This window comes from Narcine bancroftii, chromosome 14 (assembly GCF_036971445.1).
Source record: "Narcine bancroftii isolate sNarBan1 chromosome 14, sNarBan1.hap1, whole genome shotgun sequence".
Lineage (NCBI taxonomy): Eukaryota > Metazoa > Chordata > Chondrichthyes > Torpediniformes > Narcinidae > Narcine > Narcine bancroftii.
The window spans coordinates 4,502,520-4,524,604 of NC_091482.1; the positions used below are offsets into that span (position 1 = coordinate 4,502,520).

At 38.1% G+C, this 22,085-nt stretch overlaps 1 protein-coding gene across 10 annotated transcripts in view; it reads right to left on the reverse strand.

Moving 5' to 3' along the window:
• LOC138749818 (uncharacterized) overlaps positions 1–22,085 on the reverse strand; it is an 85,900-nt gene that overhangs the window by 47,985 nt on the left and 15,830 nt on the right. For 9 of the 10 annotated variants that reach the window (XR_011348875.1, XR_011348876.1, XM_069911723.1 and 6 more), the window contains 10 exons: positions 21,794–21,917; positions 18,423–18,591; positions 14,038–14,216; positions 12,736–12,879; positions 12,122–12,283; positions 9,074–9,189; positions 5,556–5,599; positions 4,894–4,979; positions 3,583–3,754; positions 2,289–2,393 (listed from right to left, as the gene is read on the reverse strand). Coding sequence is in view for 8 of the 10 variants with exons in the window: in XM_069911723.1 (XP_069767824.1) it covers positions 2,289–2,393; positions 3,583–3,754; positions 4,894–4,979; positions 5,556–5,599; positions 9,074–9,189; positions 12,122–12,283; positions 12,736–12,879; positions 14,038–14,216; positions 18,423–18,591; positions 21,794–21,917 (1,301 nt within the window). In the remaining 2 variants the exon portion in view is untranslated. The remainder of the gene's footprint in view (positions 1–2,288; positions 2,394–3,582; positions 3,755–4,893; positions 4,980–5,555; positions 5,600–9,073; positions 9,190–12,121; positions 12,284–12,735; positions 12,880–14,037; positions 14,217–18,422; positions 18,592–21,793; positions 21,918–22,085) is intronic. The other variant, XM_069911722.1, reaches the window with a different exon arrangement.

The following is a 22,085-nucleotide window of genomic DNA, read 5'->3' on the forward strand; positions in this document are numbered from 1 at the left end:
AGCTACCAAGTCTAGGGCTCTGTAGCCCTCTCTGCAACTGAATCCTTGACTTTCTCATTGGAAGACCATAGTCAGTACGAATTGGAAACATCGTCTCCTCCTCACTGATCATCAACACAGGCAGACATCAAAGATGCATGCTTAGCCCACTGCTCTACTCACTATACACCCGTGTCTGTGTGGCCAGGCACAATTCCAATGCTATCTACAAGTTTGCTGATGTCAGTAGAATCACAAACGGCAATGAGGAAGTGTACAGGAGGGAGATAGATCAGCTCTTTGAATGGTGTCACTCCAACAACCATGTGCTCAACATTAACAAAGCCAAAGAGATGATTGTGGACTTCAGTAGGAAGTCAAGGGAACATGACCCAGTCCTCATCGAGGGCTCAGTATTGCAGAGGGTCAAGGACTTCAAATTCCTGGGTGTCAACATCTCCAAGCCTCCATGTTGATGCAGTCACAAAGAAAGCTTGCCGGTGGCTATATCTTGTGAGGTGTTTGAGGAGATTTGGTATGTTACCGAAGACTCTACCAGAGAGCATTCTGGCTGGTTGTATCACTGTCTGCTTGGGAGGTGCCAAATCTCAAGAGAAGAAAAAAATTCCAGAGGGTTGGTAACTCAACCTGCGACAGCCTTCACTCCATTGAGGCAATGCCTTAAAAAAGCAGCATCTATTCTCAAAGACCCCCACCACCCTCTTCACTCTGCTACCATCAGGAAAAAGGTACAAGAGCCTAAAGATGAGCACTCAGCAGCAGGTTGAGGAAAGTCCATCTCTCACCCTCCATCCTCACTACATTCTACAGAGGATATATTGAGAGCATCCTGTGCAACTGTATCACTGCCTAATTTATTTGATAGAATTATCACCTGGAAGCTGACCCACCTCTCATTGCAAGACCCTGCAGAAGATAGTGAAGTCAGCAGAAAAGACCTCTGGGGAACCTCTTCCTAGCGTGGAGGACATCTACGACATTCGATGCACATCCTGCATATAAATTGTCCTCCATTCTGCCATCTGGCAGGAGGTACCATAGTATTTGGGCCCTTACATCCAGAGTGGGAAACAGCCCAAGACATCAGGCTCCTGAACTCCCAGTACAGATGTGGATAGTGGACCGTGGACTTTCAGTGTATACATCTTAATATCTTAATATTTTAATGTGTTAACTGCTTTCCTAACTTACATCTATGTAAATATGCTCCATGGTCCTGGAAAAATGCTATCTCATCCTACCGTGTGAGCATGGGATGAACAATAAATAAAGTTGACTTGACTTGACAGTTCAGGCCTGAGCCCTTTTTCAAGGTCTACCTTGAAGACGAACTCGGGCCCAAAATGTTGGTTATAGATCTCTACCTCCTATGGACGCTGGGAGACCTGGTGAGTTCCTCCAGCATTTTTGTATTTTCACTATAATCACAGCATCTGCAAACTTTTGTGCTGCACTTACACGTACAATGGTGAGAATGTGAGAAGGATATGAGGTGAGAAATCCCAGAGCAGTGTTGGAAGAGTTGCCAACTGATCTGTCACAATAGACTGAATCTTAATAGCATACATTAAAAGTCTTGCCTACAGCATAAATTTCTTTTAGGTGCCACATTTCTGCAATATATTTGACAGTGTTGGTGACACTTTGATTGTTGTAAGCAATGAGGTATACTATTTACACATAATCATGAGTTATGAAGTTAACAATGAGATTCAAGATTAATTATAACTACCTTTCTAGTCATATATTTAAGTAGACATGATAGGAAAGGAAAGAATGCAAGAAAATATTATGAATAAACCAAATTTTAATTAGAAAATGGACTGACACAAAAAATATTTCAAATTTCCAGCATATCACCAATACTACTGGTCAAACCGAGTCAGAGTTGAAGCTTTACATTTTATAGTATGCAATATATTATTGTACCAGTCAGTTAAATTTGCTGAAAGCTGTGCTGTTCCTCTGAAGATCCACTTCTGAGGATACTAATGGCGATGCTTTGCTTTACAGCAGGCAAAAGAAAATTTTGTGTATTATTACATGACAATCAAGCAATAGAATCTTGAAAAGAATGCAACTTTTGCTTGATTAGGTACGAAAAGTTGGCAAATTTGAAAATGTTTGAAAGTTTTCAGATTAGAAAAAGCACATGACAGTTTTCTCCTTTCTAACAGGGTCTGTTATTTTTCATACCATGATTGTCTGAAGTGTGATGCATGTTTTCTCTAAATAACCTAGGTGAAATACATCCCTTTTTGAAAATCAGATCCTTTTTACACACATACCTTTCACAGTGGGACAATACAGCAGTTTGGTAACAATATATGGTCGGCCAGTTGCATTCATGACTTTGAACTTGGATGGATCAAGTGACTCAAACTCAAATAGATCTGAAAGAGAAAAAAAGAATGATTTATTATCTTAGCTACCATAGAAATTAGAAAATGATTGTAATATTAATCAACTTTAAAATTAGCCATTTAAATTCTCACAAATAAATCATTTTCCTGTATAGAATTACTTTATAATCACCAGAGGAGCATAACCTCAAAGTTAAATCTAATTTAAGATAATGTCAAAATGCAGAATGCTTCATGCAGAAGGTATTGGAATCAGGAATTCTTTTCCTCAAGATGATATAAAGGTTGAGGGTTAAATACAAACTTCAATATAGAGTTTGAAAAACTTTAATATAGAGTTTGAGATAAAGGGTATTATTTGCTTTTGGATCATGGTGGTAGATGAAATGAAAATGCTGCTTTAACCTAATGAAAAAAGCAAAAGAAGCTTGAGGTTAATTCACTGACTTTTGTTTCTACCCTATTTGTCAGGAATGTTACAAAACATTTCACAAATAGGAGTTTGTAATGCAATCATTGTGGGGAGATCTAATGCCAGGTGCATCATGTCTAATGTGTATACATTAGGATAATTGGATGGCTCGGGCTCATGGGCCAGAAAGGGCCTGTTACCCTGCTGTATGTCTAATTTGAAAAAAAAATGTTATCAAAGATAATTAGGTCAGTTAGTTTCAAACTTTTTCTTTCTACTCACATACCATCTTAAATAATCCCTATGGCATAGGTGCTCTGTGATTAGTAAGGGATTGCTTAAGGTGGGATGTGAGTAGGAAAGGCCCAATTGTTACTGAAATATTTTGTTAGAGAAAAATTGTCATTGGCCCATTTCCTTTAGAGTTATGAAACTTTGCACAGAATGAGTCAATTAGGTTCGATACAAGTTGTTTTCATACTTTTTATTTCCACTCACATACCACCTTAAGTAATTCCTTACTAATCACAGATGGTACACGAGTGAAAAGAAAAATGTTTGAAAACCATTGAATTAGGTAAAAAAATAATCTTTGAGAACAGAGTAATATGTAACAGTATTAGTTTGGGAATTCGAATGAACTTGTGGACTTCATCATATTGACTGTACAGGTTCAAGATGATGTACTTCTCAAGGACAGCTGTTGGCTTTGCTGGTGATGCCATCTTCCTGGAGAATGATTCCAACTAAAGTAATACAGCAGGTTTTTCTCTGTCACCATGAAAACATTTACATCCTACTCCATACCATTAAATTGAAGAGTTATTTCAATTACTTCTGCCTCATTGGATGTTCTTTCTTCAGTCACTTTCATAAAGATTGGCTTGGAAAGAGATGACTTTGAGCACAGTTGCAAATTTTCATAGAACACAGAAACAGTTAAATTTATATCAAGTGGATTCAACGCCTTTAACCACCCCTGAGGAAAAACACAAACGCTGAGTCAAAAATAATCCATGGTATTCTTGATCAAATATTCTGGAATATTCAACTTTAATTGCACAAATGCTCACATTGCAAGAATGTGAAAGTGGATTTAAGGCCAGGGTAAGCATGAAACTTAATGGTGGAAATGGCTGAAAGAGACAGATGCCAATTCCTGCTTCTTTCTCTCATGAGTCTAAGAACAACAATGCGGCAAGTGAACCAGCTACAGCAGTTGCGGGTGAGACCGCAGCCAGTGGCATTCACAGGGACTCTCAATGCAGGGCAAAGCCTTGGCCCGGAAGACGATGTTACTTCTGACCCACAGGGCACAAGGGGCACTGGGACAAGTGCAGGCCTCTTAAGTGAGCAATTTTGAATTGGTTAATCAGTTGAGCTGAAACTCCGCTCAACTCTGCGTGTTTCTTTCACTTGCAGCGGGTTGACAGCCGCAATATCTAAAATTAATTAATGAGAAATGTTGGCTGGCTCATCTTGAATTAACAATACAAATGCCTAATGGACAAAACTTCATGCCGGTAATAGAGTTGGAAAATATCTCTAACTTTAGGATGGTCTACATAACTTGCTTACTAAAGAATTCACTCATTGCTCAACAGCAATTTTTTTTACTCTATCTGTATTGCATTATGATTTTTGTACCAAATTCATAAATACAGAAACAAATGCTATTTTTCAAATGAGAAAAGAGGCGAACATTCCAGTGGAGGGTTGATTTGTGTAAATTTAAAATCAACACAAACTGGAAACAGAATAGTTTAGGCTGCATCTGTGGAAAGAAAAACAGAATTAATATTTCAGATTGAAAATGCAAGAGTTCTTCTAAAGGGTCCATCAAATCCTTTATTTCTTTCCAGAATTGTTATTTGACCTGCTGAGCATTTCCAGCATTTTCTGCTTTTATTTCATATCTTCAGCATCTGCTGCTTTTCTTTTAAATCCACTGACTGATTAATAATTAATATTGCCATTCCTCCTATTCAGTAGAAGAAAACTCACTCCTCCAGATAATTCAAAGTGAAGATGTGGCAAATCATAAATGTACATTCTTTCCCTGACTCAACATCAGAATGCATAATACTATTTTAATATTATCCAAACAAATCTATTTACCTCTGTTCTAGATTTCAGCAAATTTAGCTTCACTGAAATATCCTTTACTCCAATAGGTAGGATTCCACATAATATGTCTTTTGCATCTGTGTCAAAATAGAAATAAAATAAAAGAAAATGAGGTAGCAAATGCTTCTCAAATATGAGGTGATTTCAGTAAAAACAGTGGTTAATATCATTAAAATATGAGCCTTAGCTGCAGCAAAAAAATGTATTATGTCAGCCTGGAAATTAGAAGATAACTTGAGAATACAACAATGGTATATAGAGATGAATAAATGTATTCCATTAGAAAAAATAACATATAATTTAAGAAATAACATCACGATATTCGAACAAATATGGGAGCCATACATGAAACACAATAGAGAAAACCTACCGGGGACATCTACCACCTAAAATGACAGAAGGAGAAGAGAATGAAAAGAACTGACTCAGTGGAATTTCTTGTTTATTTTTATTAAGTGACAACATTGTTTAACGGGTTTAATGTATCTTATAGATTGAACTTTAAATAAATGGGGAAGGGAGTGAGGGAGGGAGGGAAGGGAGGGGGGAAAAGGGGGGAGAAAACGACACTGTATATGTTTAAGAAGAAAAATGTCTGTATGCATCTTGGTCAATATGGTTTATAGTGTGAAAAATAAAAAAATAAACTATACCTGTCAAAGCACTTTTGTTCTTTGGGTCTATTCCATCCAGATTTCTGTGGATTAAATGTTTGAATAACTCCGATTAAAATTGAATGTCAAGGAAGGCATTTGTCTTTAAATAAAAAGTCATAGGAATTTCATTGATCATTAATCCTGTTGATAGAAGAAATCCCATTGTGTTCAGAAAGTACATGAGGGCAGAATTCAATAAGCAAAATGATAAGTGAACCTGTCAACCAATTAAAGTAGCAGTGGTTGCCAAACATCTGAGATGGAGTCTGTAAAATGTGGTACACCTTCAAAATGGGTACCAGCTATCCTGGATTCAATGTTACATTGGTCAGATCTATAAAGTTCTTACTGAGGTCATATAGTTTTTGGATGCTAAAGGTTTATTACATTTAGCTGGAGGCGAATCCACAGACACTCAGTGATTCTGAAGGGGCTCTCATTTGCTTCTCTTTCTCTTACTGTAAGAGGCACTGGGCGATTCCAATGGTGACTCTTTGTTTGCCTTACGGCAGGCAAAAGGAAATTTTGTGTAATATTGCATTTTTTGTTTTATTGACAATAAAAGAATCTTGAATTATTATTGATGACAGTTCACAGAGCTCAGCATGGAACTGAACCACACTAATCACAAAGTCTATTTGTTAGTCTCTCTGGGCTGGAAAAGAAATAAATTAAAAAAATCAGATAAGGACAATATCATTGAGCATTATCCAGGGACCATGCTGGAAAAAGTGTAGGGAAAACATTTAACCTGGAGTGAGTCAGGGAGCGCAGCATAGGGTTCTACCTCACTATTATTCCATCTTTAAGTGTGATATGGAAAATATTAACTTCTCGGATTCACTTCCTCAGTGTTGACTTGGTGGAGGATGGGTAAAAGTGTCAACTGGAGTTTCACCAACCTTTAGGTACGTGGTAGGTGGAGAGATTGGGTGGGTTGGAGGTGTTTCAAGGAAGTGAAGGAACTGGGTTACAAGGGAAGGCAGAGGATTTAGAGAAGGAAGCTTCGTGCAGGTCATGCCCAAATCCCCCCCTTAGGACCTAAAGTAGCATTCCTGAACTTCAGGCCCACAGGTAAAGTGAAACAGAAAGTGACTTTATACATGCTTTTTCCTATTATTTGATTCTACCTCAACAACTTCCCAGTTTTCCAACCTGATCAATTTTTGTAGGGTGGGTTAAAACATTCTTTCAATGGCTAATGAAAATGTGCTGAGCCACCTGCAAATGACTGGCCTTCGATCATCAACTGCACTGGCTCCCATGAATGGAATGGTCATATTTATAAAGAATGGATCTCTGAGGAACAAATTTCCAGCATATTCCAGTTTATCTATTGCTCTTCTATCAATTTAATAGTCTGTACTTTCGGGACAGTGTGGGGAGGGAGGAATTGTAAATCGGAAAGAACAGCAAGTGCTTATTGCTGAATCATAATTAATGCAGTATATGAACAGAATGCTTTTAAGGATTATTTTAAAAGTATGTTCTTTCATCATACTCCAAGCACATCCAAATTCAATATTACTGTAACGGTGGTTCACAGTAAAGCATTAACATTAATTTTAATGCTTTAAAAAGCCAATATCTGTGCTTGCATGCTGTGAAAATAATAACTGGTTGTGGAAGAAAAAATTAGTAAAGAAAGTTTTAGTGGGTGACAAAGAGTTAAAAGTAAACTGTGTGCTGCCACTTTTAAGTCTATTAATCGTTACAAGGACGCTCAGTACATTAAGCTGCTGAATAAGACAGTAGACCCTCTGCATTCCGCCACAGACTGAATTGTTTCTTTTTGAATCAACCAATGACAATTGCCTTCTCCCTTATATGGTGGATGCACTCAGAGCTTCAGTGTGTCATGTGTCTATTGTTTGTACCTTTGTATAAATTAAACCAGCTGGTCCGTGCTCAGGCAGAGCAGCCCAGTATTTTGGTGGGACTGTTCTCCAAGATATCTTGTAAATAAAGCGACTCCCCGGTGCCTCCACCGAGTTATTTCGTTATAAGACACTTTTCTCCGCAACACTGGTAATCAAAGTTCTGATAATAGCAATTATTATTAATATTCAATAACAATGAACAATGGTTTGCTTCCTGAAACAAAATTGAGGATTATGATAGACAACTTCAAGCTGAACACAAAGATAATTTCAGATTTGCTGTATCACATCGGAAGTTGGAGAAACATTAAATTAACTTTTATTGAATTAAATTTGTTTTATTGCATAATGACGCTGACACATTGCGTGAGTTCAACTGACCTAAAAATGTTTTGGTGCTGATTTTCACTTGTACTCAACATCTGATGCCTCTCCTGTCCATGACCAACAATGGTCGGCCAGCATTGACGGATTCCAGATACCCTGATACTGCTTTTCCATGGTCGTAATGTCCTGGTGAAACCTTCCTTCAAGTTCGTCGCTGACTGCACCAAGATCAGCCGGGAAGGAGTCCGAGTGTAATGCAGAAAATGAACTTTCAATGACATGTTGCTCTTCATGGTTTTGTACGCTTGAAGCATGTTGCAATCAGCAGGATGTATTTTATATGTAGTTTAAAAATAAGTTACATCTAAAAAAAAATTTTAAGGTGATTTTCATGATCACCAGCTCAAAATCCATAAATACACCCAAAAGTGTTCAGGAAGCAAAATTTTCATTGTCCAGTGTAATTGTCTTCCAAGTTCAAGTGGAAAACTTGGTGCAAACCATATCCTGAAATTCCACTGTTCACTTTCCAGATGACCTCTAATATAGTCCGTCTTAAAGCATTAAAATACAAGAATACCAATACATTTTGTTCTCTTTTGGATCATCTTGGGTGGTTGGAAGAGGCAAAAGGGCAATAGTTGAGCTCCTGCAGTTGGATGGGAAAAATGCATGAAAAGGAAAGTGGTTGGTAAAGATAGAAAAGTGGCTTGAGGATTTGCAAAAGGAATGCAGAAAGAAGAGGAGAAAATGTGTCTGGTAATGAATCTCATTGAAAGAGCAGAAATTGTGAGTATGATCTATTAACTGCAGAGGATGGTGCTGGGGAAGGTGAGATCCAGGAGAACTGTATTCTTGCTCAGGCCAGGAAATGAGGAATGAAAGCAGAATTTACAAGAATTAGATCATTAGCCAAGGGCATTTTCAAATATGGTAAAGAGGAAGCCACGTTTCAGGGAGAAGGAAGACATCTTAGAGGCAAAGAAAATCTCTCCTGGATTACTGGGAATTAAAAGATTTATATATTATGTATCATACTTTTATTTCAAATTTCTGTCAGTTTGCTCTGAATGAAATTAAACATTTTATACAGGACATGCAAAATTTTTGTAATTATTGGTATGAACATTATTTTTCACCACATGGAGATCGAGGTTCCTCAGCTGAGACATGATAAATGAGGCAGAGTATGTATCATCACCAACAAATTTGATAATTTCATTCAGGACTGATCCAGAGCAAAGAATTCACTAAAATTAAACAATTCTGGCTAGTCATTACCCAAACAAATGATAAGAAAATCCATACCTCAACTTAAGTTGCTTCAATCTTGGAATATCAGCTGGGAGACCACCTTGTTGTAAATGGATCCAAGAACTTTGAATATCTACTGTGTACAGATGGCTGGCTTGAGAAGAGACTACCTTAAGAAAAAGATACAAGTATTAAATGCATAACAACCATTTTGGAGACTGATAGCACATTGGCTCATAATGTCCATTAGATGATAATATGGCTTATCAAGAGTTCTCTTTTAACAAATGTAAAGTGAAACAGGACTTTCTAACCTACATCATTTTAGAAATGGATATTCTCACTCATGTCAACTAGCTTTGCTTAATTGGCACCAGATACATCGCTAGATTGTGCATACAAATGGTAGTCACACACCAAGTATCAAATACTGCATAATAAAAATACATCACAGAGACAAAAATGTTCATCTCCCTCTCGTCCATACCTTTTCTTGACAAAAAACCGAACATGGATAGATGCTTATGCATAATGGCTCTTATCTTTATCTCCATACCTGTAGTCACTTGATTTCACAACTTATTCTTCCTGCAGATCCCCGAATCCCTTTGTTAAAATTCTACATAAATTATATTTGCAGTGAACACACATATTTCTTAAATTTAATTTAAGGCTTAAAGTTGCATAAATACATCTTGGATCTTCAACAGCCCTTGTAACCAATTAAACCAGAGGGTATTACAATTTGAGGCAATAGCAATCCAAGTAGATGAGCTTCATTTATCTAGTAATAATGCATTATCAAAACCAAATTTTTGTTAATGTGATTCTAATGAAATAATAAAAAATGACAGAAAGTAATTATGCTCCAAAGACACAAGAAAGAAGCGGCAATTTGTCCACTGCAATCACACTCCAACTCCTCTACACCAAATATAAAGTGCACCAGCGGTAATTCCCACAGCAAACAACTAGGTAAAAGAAGGTAATTCAATTGCAGATGATACGAAGATTGGTGGTGCTGTGGACAGTGAAGAAGGTTATCAAAGCTTGCAGTGTGATATAGGACAGATGGAAGAGTGGGCTGAAAGATGGCAGATGGAGCTTAATACTAATAAATGTGAGGTGCTACATTTTGGTAGGATTAATTAGCAAAGGTCATACATGTTAAATAGTAGAAACTGAGGAGTGCAGTAGAACAAAGGGATTTAGGAATTCTGGTACATAATTCCCTGAAAATTAAGTCACTTGTAGATAGGGCATGTGATAGTACAGATCCTATCACCAATGTGTATATGTACATATGTACAGATGGTGGTGTAGCATGACTGTGATTGGCTGAGAGTGTAGTCATACCTACTAGCAGATCTTAAAGGATTGTTCCTAGCCAGACCAGTCATTCTGGACTGGTCGACCTACTTGTGATATAATCCAGTCTTTTAGTTAATAAAAGCCTTGGTTTGGATCAACAAGTCTTTGGTTCTTTCGATGTGCATTACAGGGCGGTGAAGAAAGCATTTGGTATGTTGGCCTTCATAAATCAGAGTATTGAATACAGGAGTTTGGATGTCATGTTGAAGTTGTATAAGGCATTGGTGAGGCCAAATTTGGAATATTGTGTGCAATTTTTGGTCACCGAATTATAGGAAGGATTAAAAACAGAATAGAGAGAGGGCAGAGGAGATTAACAAGAATGTTACCTGGGTTTTAGGGTTTGAGTTACAGGCAAAAGTTGAGCAGGCTGGGACTTTATTCCCTGGAACATAGAAGAATAAGGGGTGATTTGATAGAGGTATTTAAAATAATGAGGGGGACAGATAGAGTCAATATGGACAGGCTTTTTCCATTGAGAGTGGGGAGATTCAAACAAGAGGATATAGATTGAGATTGAAGGGGGGAAAAAGTTTAGGGGAAACATGAAAGGGAATTTCTACATTCAGAGGATGGTGCGACTGTGGAATGAGCTTCCGGCCGAAGTGGTATATACAGGTTCGATTTTAATATTTAAGGAAAAGTTGGATAGGTATGTGGATGAGAGGGATGTGGACGGTTATGGGCCAGGTGCAGGTCAATGGGATTAGGTAGGAGTAGGTGTTCGGCATGTGCTAGAAGAGCTGAACTGGCTTGTTTCTGTGCTGTAATTGTTATATGATTATATGATTAATTCATTGGAGCGACTTCATCCCTAACATCGAAGTACTCGAGATGGCAGAGGCCGACAGCATCAAGTCCACGCTGCTGAAGATCCAGCTGCGCTGGGTGGGTCATGTCTCCAGAATGGAGGACCATCGCCTTCCCAAGATCGTGTTATATGGCGAGCTCTCCACTGGCCACCGTGACAGAGGTGCACCAAAGAAGAGGTACAAGGACTGCCTAAAGAAATCTCTTGGTGCCTGCCCCATTGACCACCGCCAGTGGGCTGATCTCGCCTCAAGCCGTGCATCTTGGCGCCTCACAGTTCGGCGGGCAGCAACCTCCTTTGAAGAAGACCGCAGAGCCCACCTCACTGACAAAAGACAAAGGAGGAAAAACCCAACCCCAACCCACCAATTTTCCCCTGCAACCGCTGCAACCGTGTCTGCCTGTCCCGCATCGGACTTGTCAGCCACAAACGAGCCTGCAGCTGACGTGGACTTTTACCCCCTCCATAAATCTTTGTCCGCGAAGCCAAGCCAAAGAAGAAGGAAGGAGAAGATATGGTTAATTTAAAAATGCAGTAACATTAAAAAAGCATGACGAAATGATGTCAATCTGAAACATTAACTCTGTTTTTCACTCCTTGGTGCTTCTTGACTTGCTGCGTTTTTCCATAATTTTCTGTTTTTTATTATAGTTACAGCATCTGCAGTTTTTTTGCTTTTGAAAAGTAGATAAATTTAGTTCTGATTTAGATTCCAACGTTGATGCTTACAAAGTTATTAAATTAAAACTGTTGCCTTCTGACCTGCTGAGTATTTTCAGAATTTTCTGCCTTTATTTGAAAAATTCCACAATGGCGACATTCCATAAAGAGTTTCAGTGGGGGTATTCTGCATTTTTCAGAAACATTATGATTTGTGGAAAGTATAGAAGGGATTTATGGCAAAAATCTATTTGTCTTACCTGTTTCAGGCTGTGATGATCATCAATCTTTATCAAGGGCTCCCTTAATAACAGGAGGATAGTCAGGCAGAAATCTTCCATCACCTGTGGCTTCCAGTCCTGCATAAAGAGCTGGTCCCAGATCAGCAGCAGGGCTGGCAGGGCCAAGATTCTTACAAAACCCTGTGGCACACAAGCAGTTGAGTAAGACACAAGTTCATGTCTAAATTAATTTGGTGTAATAATGAGTTGGGCCATCAAACAGATTTGATCTGTGGACTGTGCTTAGATTGTTTATATTTGCCATACAGTTGTTCAAAGGGAGGAAGAGGTTCTTAAATGTGTTTTACTGCAGTTGCAAGTAATGTAGACACTCTTTCTGGCTGTTCTGAAAGATATGAGATGGCGCTTGCACAGTTAAATGATAAATTGGTTAGGTTTACACTTGAAAAAGCAGCAACTTGTGTGAGGTAACCAGAGAGTGCAGAGCAATCATTAAACCAACTTAATAAGATACTAACTTTAAAGCGAAACATGAGAGAGAAAGAAAAAGAATGAAAGTTTTGCATTTATAACTCACCTTTCATGATTCCCAGAACCCACTGAATATTATGCATTTCCTCCACGCTCCTTACCTCTCCCATCCATTTCCTGAGGAGTACCATTGGATTTCTCGCCAATTCTTTTCTGATATGATGCCAATCTTCAGAGTTATCCCTAATACAATGGTTCTTCTGAACCTTTGTCTTTTCCTGGGCAACAAACTCCAGTGGGAATTCCTGAACATCAAAGAAGAAGTGAAACAGCTGTAACTTAAGCAGGGATAGCATGGAATGGAGCAGTTCAGGACTTATTCCCCAAAACAAATTCACCATATCAGCAAGGAAGGCTCAATGTTTCCCATTAGCAGCTAATCTCATGTTGTAACAAAGAGTTTTGGGCCTGAAAAGTTAAACTGATTTTCCTTTCACAGATGCTGCCTCGGCTTTGTTTTTATTGTCTATCCTCGCTCTGTTAAGGAAAGCTAGCTGTGAATTTATATTCCTGATATGTAGCCCGATTGAATGAAGTCTGATGGTATACCCTGTAAAGTTTCACCAGTTATTTACCAATCAGAACGATCACCGATCTTGTTTTCCAATCTTCCCTTGAAAGCACACTCTTGCTAATTTTACTTTGGTTTATTTGTTGCTTTTTTCTGATTTAAGTGGACTGGTAACAAAATATTTTGAAATATAATAAGCATTTTGAAGTTACAGATTATTGGAGTGATAGAAATTAACCAGCTGTGCCTAAGTAACTTCAGCAATAGCAAATGGTGGAATCAACACCTCTAATTTGGTATGTTTCAGATTTTATTTTACGAGTATGTCTTCAAAGGGATTCCCTGACATTTCCCTTTAATTTCATTCCGTCAGGTTGTTTTCACCCTACTGACCTGCCAAGCCCCGGCTTCCATTTACTTCACACCTGACTTGCAATCATCACCCCATCCCCAACTCCTGGCCTGTTGCCTTTTCAGTCTGTCTCAACACTATGTACCCTGAAATCCCAGTCCCCATCTGAATCTCCAATCAATTATTCATCCATCCCAGCTCACGACTGCCAATTCCTGAAGCCTCGATCAGTCAACCCGATACTCACCTCCACCACCCCTCCCCCCATCATCTATTAGCCCACACTACAAAATCCCTTTCCCAGCTACTTTCAAGACCCTTCCACACCTCCAATAAGCATCTGATTACCTCCTTAGCTGCATTGATGCTTACCTTGCTTTCAATGCTACGAGGCCCGATCAATTCTCGGAATATGCCTTTATGCCTTTAGGATCCCACCTAATTACTATCCAATATTATGACTTCAACAGTTTTGGACCCTTTTCATTATTCTATTTATTCACAACTTTAAGGCCATTCTCCATGTGAATGAATTCTTACTTTGGGGTTTTTCAGGGAACTTTTGATGAAAGAAGAATGAAGGTGCGCAAAGAGTTCGGGGTCTTCATTTTCGAGACGATTCATCACTTTTTCTGCCATTCCAAAAACTTCCAGCCAGGTTGGGAATAGATTCTCAATGAGCAGGTGCAGATACATTGCAAGTTCATATGGATGTTCAGCTGTTGCAAATAAAATAGAAATTTGTTTGACTGGATAGAATTAAAGAATCAACCTCCCCTCTCTCCTCCAATCTTTGGTTGTGAAAGAACTGTTTTCTTGCCTCTGAATTGTTTCAACTAGCTTACTGCCTCCATGAATTTTCCTTTCAACTCCCAATCTTACTCTTCTCTGTCACATCATCATGTTGAGAATCTCCAATTTTCTACTTTACAACAATCACAACTTCTATTTACATAGCTTATGTAGCCTAGCTGGGCAGGAGCACCTTCAAGTTCCATCACAAAGGACACATAGGGCAAAGTCAATAAAGTAGGATTTAAGGAGCATCTTAAAGGAAGAAAATTACAGATACAGATGGAGAGCTTTGGTTGGGAATTTCAATGCTTTTAGGCCATTGGCAGTTGTAGTTAAATTTGAGTGTGATGAAAAGCCCAAAGAGCATTGGTATCTCAGAAGTTATAGGACTGGAATAGGTTTGCCAAAAGGAGGGATTCAAAACCAAGGGTTACAATTTTAAAACTCGGAAATTGCTCAACAGAGAGCTATTGTAAATCAGAAAGCACAGGGGTGATGCTGAACAGAGCATGGTGTAGGTCATCTGCATGGGCCAGACTTTTGGATGACCTCAAGTTTGCATAAAATAGAATATGGAGAACCAACTAAGAGTGCATTTGAGTTGTTCAGTCTTGAGATAACGAAGGCAAGGCTGAAGGGTTTAGTAGTGAATAAAAGAGTCAGGTAGTTTTACCGAGATGAAAGCAGTTGCAGCAATGGTAAGAGATACATTAGGTCTGAAGCCGATCAGAAATGTGACTCCTGGTTCTAGGCACCATAGCCAGGGGAAACATTGATCCCATACCGCTGCTAGGTTTTTAAATGTTAGAGTAGAAAACTGAATTTGACCATAATACTTGGTACTGACCAATCATTTCTTCTTGTCCACCCCGTTCCTACTTTGTTAAACAGTGATACTATCCCACAAGATGAATTGAAAGCAGCTCAATTGATTTGTTCTGCAATTAAATTAATTGGCCTTAAATATTGCCTTTGAAATGGCAATTTTCACAATAAATATCCAATGTGTATTGCCTTAGACCAGACATTCACAACCTTTTTTTGGGCTATGGCCCTCTTTGGACTCTGCTCAAAGTTTATAGGGGCCCCTTCTCTGTGAAGCAGTCAAGTTTAGTTGGTTTCTTCCATTCTTCTCTCCTACCGACTACATATAAAACATAATTTTTTTTAATGATTTCGGTCCTTGCCCCCCCCCCCCCTAAATGTGTTGTGGCCCCTGCTGGTGGGGTTGGGGGGCGCGCGGTAGGGTGGCATCTAGACCCACTGAGAATGCCTGCCTTAGACTATTCAAAACAAGTCAAACACTCAGACAGCATAGTTTCTATTGGAGCATGTATTGGCAAACATTTAGAAATATATAGATCAAAAGAACAACAGTGTTTATTATACTGTACTCTATTTTTGAGCAGCTTGGTGAATCATCGGTTCTTGTCACGGTTACCTTTAAAACCTTCAGGGCTAGAAAGTTAAGCAGGGTACATCGAGAACATCATTATGCCTATTATCTTCCACCAAGGCTATGTCCATAGCTATCCCATTTCTCGTCATATCACTTTATCTGTGCTGGAGTTGATAGAACATTGCTTGACTGTTTCAAATCATTCCTGAGATCACTGTGGCTCAGTCCACTCCATGTTATTTATGTTCCTACTTCATTTCAATGAGCTTCTACAGTCATTTTCAACCTTTCCTTTTGCTGATGAGTTCATTTCACACTCAACTGCAAACCGACAGTGTTTATGACTTCCCACTTCTCCCAGTTAAAATGAATCAATCATCATTTCTGATATTCTCCATTCTCACGAATAGGACATTGAAAAATGTGTTCCTTTCCATTAAAGAGATAATTTATTATACATGCCTAAGGAATACCTATTCATAATCATTGATAGCTCTAAATTTAATTTTATTTCCTGAGTACAGCCCTCAAGCTAGTGGTGATATTCCATTAGACTATAGATGACACATACCTTGACATTTTTGTTCTATATCCTTGAGAACCATACCAAGTCACAACTCAATATATATATATAGAGCCTTAATATCTCCACCAACATCAGATGATAAGAAATAAATAGGTTTATACTCTCGGTCTCTTTCAGCAGATGCTACACAGATTTATAGCTCCTGAAACTCATGGGGTCGTTGTCCAACAGTTCCCTCAAGTCCCTTTGCTCTTTTCAAACTCGGGGAGGGATAGTTTCTATTTAAAGCTCCTCCCCTTTGAAGATGCAGATCTCCCTCAACCCTGCAGTTGAGAACAGTCCATTTTCTTTGTTGCTGGATCTTTTTCTTCAATTCCCCTTATTTTCTCTAGTTTACTCTCACTGCTTACAAACTTTGAATGGTTTTTTTTGCACTTATTAAGCTCCAAACCTTCCTCTTACATAGTATTATGGTCATATTCAATTTGCTACTCTAACATTTTTAAAATAGGCAAATATCAAAATGATTTTAGACCTTTTCTTTTTGTGCTATTTCCACTTCTTTCCTGAGCATCTGATTTCCACTTCCCCGAGGTAATGGTCCTTCATCTGTTTGCTGAACTAATGAATGATTGCAACCCATTCATTTCATGAATGAGAAGCGTCACAATTGAGCTTGATTTTACACCGTAAATGTCAAGAAATGGGCACTTTTCAGCAGATACCTGTCGAGAATCTCCCTCTGTGATGATGAGAATTTATTGTTGTATACAGAAGCACAATGCATAAATGCCCAAATTCCTACTTGCTGTAGCCAAACATAAATAAAAGCACACAGAAATGCTGGAGGAACTTAGGCAGTCTCCCAGTGTTCACTGGAGGTTAAGTTACTGATGTTTTGGACCTGAGCCCTCCTTCCAGGTTAAAAACAAAAAAAAACAGGAAGACATCTGAATAAAGACTGAAGAATGATGGTATACACCAGGTGTGGCCTAACCACAACTTGCAAACCACATGCGGCTCTTTGACATATAATGTACAGCTCATGGAAATATATTGGCTGAGACAGGAATCACCACGTGTTGGTGCTCTCAATGGTAATTTTAGTGAGCATGGCTTGCGATTGCGTGATGGCGGCTCTTAGACATCTGAAGTTTACCATATGTAGCTCTTGCATTAAGCAAGTTTGGCCATCCCTGGTAGACACCAACTACAAAAGTATAAATTATGTGGACCCACAATTCTGGCCTTTTGAGTATCTCCAGATTTAATTACTCCCCTATCCTAAGACCTCAGATCTAGAATTCTTTCCTTCTGCATTGTCTCCTCTCCACCTTTCTTTTTCATGTTGGATCCCTTAAAATCTACTTCTTTGATCTCTCATGGCCCATCCCTTCACAAGCAAAGATGAACACGGTGCCTTGTAGCTCTTCTGTCCTCACAGAACTTTTGTTCTGTTTTCCATGGAGCTTTAGGCACCATGTTCTGGGGCATGGACTTGGTGCGAGGCACGACAGCCAGAGTGATGCGGAATTGCCCCGTAGTGGTCTGTTCCAAGACCGTGCTCGCTGGCCGTTATCCTTACGGATCCTTCGCCCACCAGTTTGCTGCTGCAGACCGCGAGGGAAACTGTTTCCTGCGCTCTGTCACAGCTGCCAGCCCCTGCTGCCAGACTGACATGTGCTATTTGCCCATAGCTGGGGCCCTTTCCAGGTACTGACGGATGGGCTAGCCGAGCCCGAAGATTTGAAGTCAGAATTACCTTCTCCTAGCTTTTGCCTGAAGAGGCAAAACCTGCAAGGTTGCAGGTGGTTTGAACCCGCAGATCCACCCCCGGGAGGAGGGAGATCTATCTGAAACCAAATCTCGGTCCAACTCCTTCCTTTGATAAGGCTATCAGTAATCTAATATCTCCTCTCTGCTTCCTGTGATTGTTCTTGGAGTATTTATGTGAATTTCATTATATAGATAGCTGATGTTGTTGGACAGCAATCAGGAATAGTAATGTCCAATTTTTCTCTCCCTGACCAAATCCTAAGACCAATTGCAGTGATTTTTCTACAACGCGAGCGGTAATCAGTACTTACTGGATGGAAGGTTTGAGCCATCTGTTCTGTTTAAGAGAATTACATATTATATTTATTAAATGAAATAATTGTAATTTTTAACATTGTCCTTAACACTACAAACATTTTAGTTACTCACTCTTTGAGGATGCATGTTTGAAGGCAATCTGAAGAGGAAAGAGCCAGTATATTAGGTATGGTTGGTATGTTGAATCATAAACGTATAGGACATTGAGTGCTTTGCTGGCTTCCAAAATCATCTGCTCATTTGTGGCAAATGCCTGCATGCAGGGTGTCTTCTCAAATTTCTGTTTCAGTGAGAAATGTTGACACAAACCATTAAAAATAATCAACAAATCAAGGTTGTTTTTCAAACATTTATACATCAGACTATTTGAATTTTTTTTTTATGATGAATGACCAAATCCTATTAAAGTTGGGAAAATAAGTACTTCCATTTCCCTTGAATTCAGCGGATATCATCATGTGATGTTGATTGGTCTCTAATAATGTCAGCTGATGGTAGGACACAGCACTCCTCAAGAGGAACTGGATTACGGAGATTAATGAAAACTTCAGAGAATTCTACGAACAATTATACCAAACTGAAAACGAAGGGAAAGAAGACAAAATAGATGAATTTTTAACTAAAATTGAACTACCGAAATTACAAATAGAGGAACAAAATAAATTAACAGAACCATTTGAAATAGTAGAAATACAAGAGATAATTTAAAAAAACTACCGAATAATAAGACACCAGGAGAGGATGGATTCCCAATAGAATTCTATAAAACATTTAAAGATTTATTAATTCCTCCCCTCCTGGAAGTAATCAACCAGATTGATAAAACACAAAGCTTACCAGATTCATGCAAAACAGCAATAATTACAGAAATACCAAAGACAGGGAAAGATCCACTCGCACCAGTGTCATATAGACCAATATCTTTACTTAACACAGATTATAAGATAATAGCTAAACTATTAGCAAACAGATTAGCCAACTATGTACCAAAAATAGTAAATCTAGACCAAACTGGATTTATTAAAAAAAGACAAACAACAGACAATACTTGTAAATTTATTAACTTAATTCATGCAGTAGAAGGAAATAAAGCTCCAACAGTAACGGTTGCTTTAGACGCAGAGAAGGCCTTCGACAGAGTAGAATGGAATTATTTATTCAAAGTACTACAAAAATTCAGTTTAACAGAGAAATATATTAATTGGATTAAAGCATTATATAAGGGGCCATTGGCAAAAGTGACAGTAAATGGATATATATCAAAACAATTTAACTTAAGCAAATCAACAAGGCAGGGATGCCCACTAAGCCCTAACCCCTAACCCTAACCCTAACCCCTAACCCTAACCCCTAACCCATAACCCTAACCCCTAACCCTAACCCCTAACCCTAACCCCTAACCCTAACCCCTAACCCTAACCCCTAACCCTAACCCCTACCCCTAACCCCTACCCCTAACCCTAACCCCTAACCCTAACCCCTAACCCTAACCCCTAACCCCTAACCCCTAAACCTAACCCCTAACCCTAACCCCTAACCCTAACCCCTAACCCCTAACCCTAACCCCTAACCCTAACCCCTAACCCTAACCCCAACCCCTAACCCCTAACCCGTTAGGGTTCGCGTTAGCCATAGAACCACTAGCAGAACTGATAAGAACAGAAAATAAAATAAAAGGGATAAAAATAAAAGACAAGGAATATAAAATCAGTTTATTTGCAGATGACGTTATAGTATACTTAACAGAACCAGAAATATCAATAAAAGAATTACATAAGAAATTGAAGGAATATGGAGAAGTGTCGGGATACAAGATTAACGCAAATAAAAGTGAAGCAATGCCAATGAATAATGCGGATTTCTCAAAATTTAAGAAAGAATCACCATTCAGATGACAAATGCAAGCAATACGATACCTAGGTATACAAATAAGTAAAAACCTCGGCCATCTATATAAACTCAATTATTATCCATTAATGAAAAAATTACAGGACGACTTCGAGCATTGGAAAGACTTACCTCTAACACTAATAGGAAGGATAAACTGTATTAAAATAAACATTTTCCCAAGGATACTATACCTATTTCAGGCATTGCCAATATACTTGACGGAGAAATTCTTCAAGAAGTTAAAGAAAATAATAAGGAAATTTTTATGGAAAGGGGGGAAACCGAGGATAGCACTAGATAAATTAACAGAATGGTATAAACAAGGAGGCTTACAACTGCCAAACTTTAAAAATTATTATAGAGCCACACAATTAAGATACCTATCAGATTTTTATCAAACAAGGGAAAAGCCAGATTGAACTAGATTAGAACTAGATAAAATAGGGGAGAAGATACCCGAACATATATTATATAAATGGGATGAAAAATTGGTACAACGTAGGAATTCTCCAGTATTACATCATCTGCTCAATATTTGGAAGAAGATTCTTGTAGAAAGGAATAAAACAAATTACCAACTACCAAAACTAATACTGACGCAAAATCAGCTAATCCCTTTTACAATAGATAATCTTTCCTTTAGAGAATGGGAGAAAAAAGGGATCAAAAGAATAGAAAATTGCTTTTCAGGAAATAAATTATTATCCTTTGAACAAATGAAGGATAAATATAATACAACTCACGATACAGTGTTGGCATACTACCAACTGAAATCCTACTTGAAGGACAAATTGGGAAGCAGTCTGAGGTTACCAGAGGGAAGTAATTTTGAATATGTGATTACAGACACAATGATAATCAAAAAATTTATAACAAACATGTATATTAAACTACAAGAAAAGGAGAATGAGGAAACAAATGGTAAAACTAAACAAAAATGGGAACAAGATCTAAACATAAAGATAAAGAACGAAACATGGGAGAAGTTATGCTCAGGAACTATGAGAAACACAATAAACATGAGGTTACGTATGATACAATATAACTGGATACATAGGCTATACATTACACCTCAAAAGTTAAATAAATGGGACCCAACAGTATATGACAGATGTTTTCGTTGTAAAAAAGAAATGGGAACAACAATTCATGCAATCTGGACATGTGAGAAAGTAGAAAAATTTTGGGAAGATCTAAACCAGATATTAAATAAAATTACAGAAAACAATATACCAAAAAACCCAGAGATCTTCCTCCTAAGTAACATAAAAAATAAAGAATTTGGACTTGATTTGGATGGTGCACAAAAAAGATTTGTTAGGATAGCCCTAGCTGTAGCAAAAAAATAAATTATGTCAGCCTGGAAATTAGAAGATAACTTGAGAATACAACAATGGTAACGACACTGTATATATTTGAAAAGGAAAATGTATGTATCTTGATCAATGTGGTTTATAGTGTGAAAAATAAAAAAAAATTTAAAAAAAGAGGAGCTGGATTGAGGCTTATTCAACATATTTTTAATTTAGTTTCCTTTCATTCCAATCCGATTCAGATTGCTAGGAAATTAAAACTAAAATGTGCAATCTCACCTCAACTACAGCATTTTCAATTAGTCCCGAAATGGGTGACTGTGTTGCACTTCTCAGTTTCAGAGCTGTCATTCTCCGTTCCAGTACCCACCCAAAGTTCTTTCTGATAGTTTTCTCAACACTTCTGAGAAGAAACAAAACATTAAAAATGAGGAAATACAAAAGCTGACTAAATATCTATACTTTTCAAGTTTACCCCGAAGCATTGTCGTGTGAAATGCAGACATTGGTGAAATATAGAAAATAATACACTGTATAGTATAGTACTATATAGTACACTGTATCTACGTTT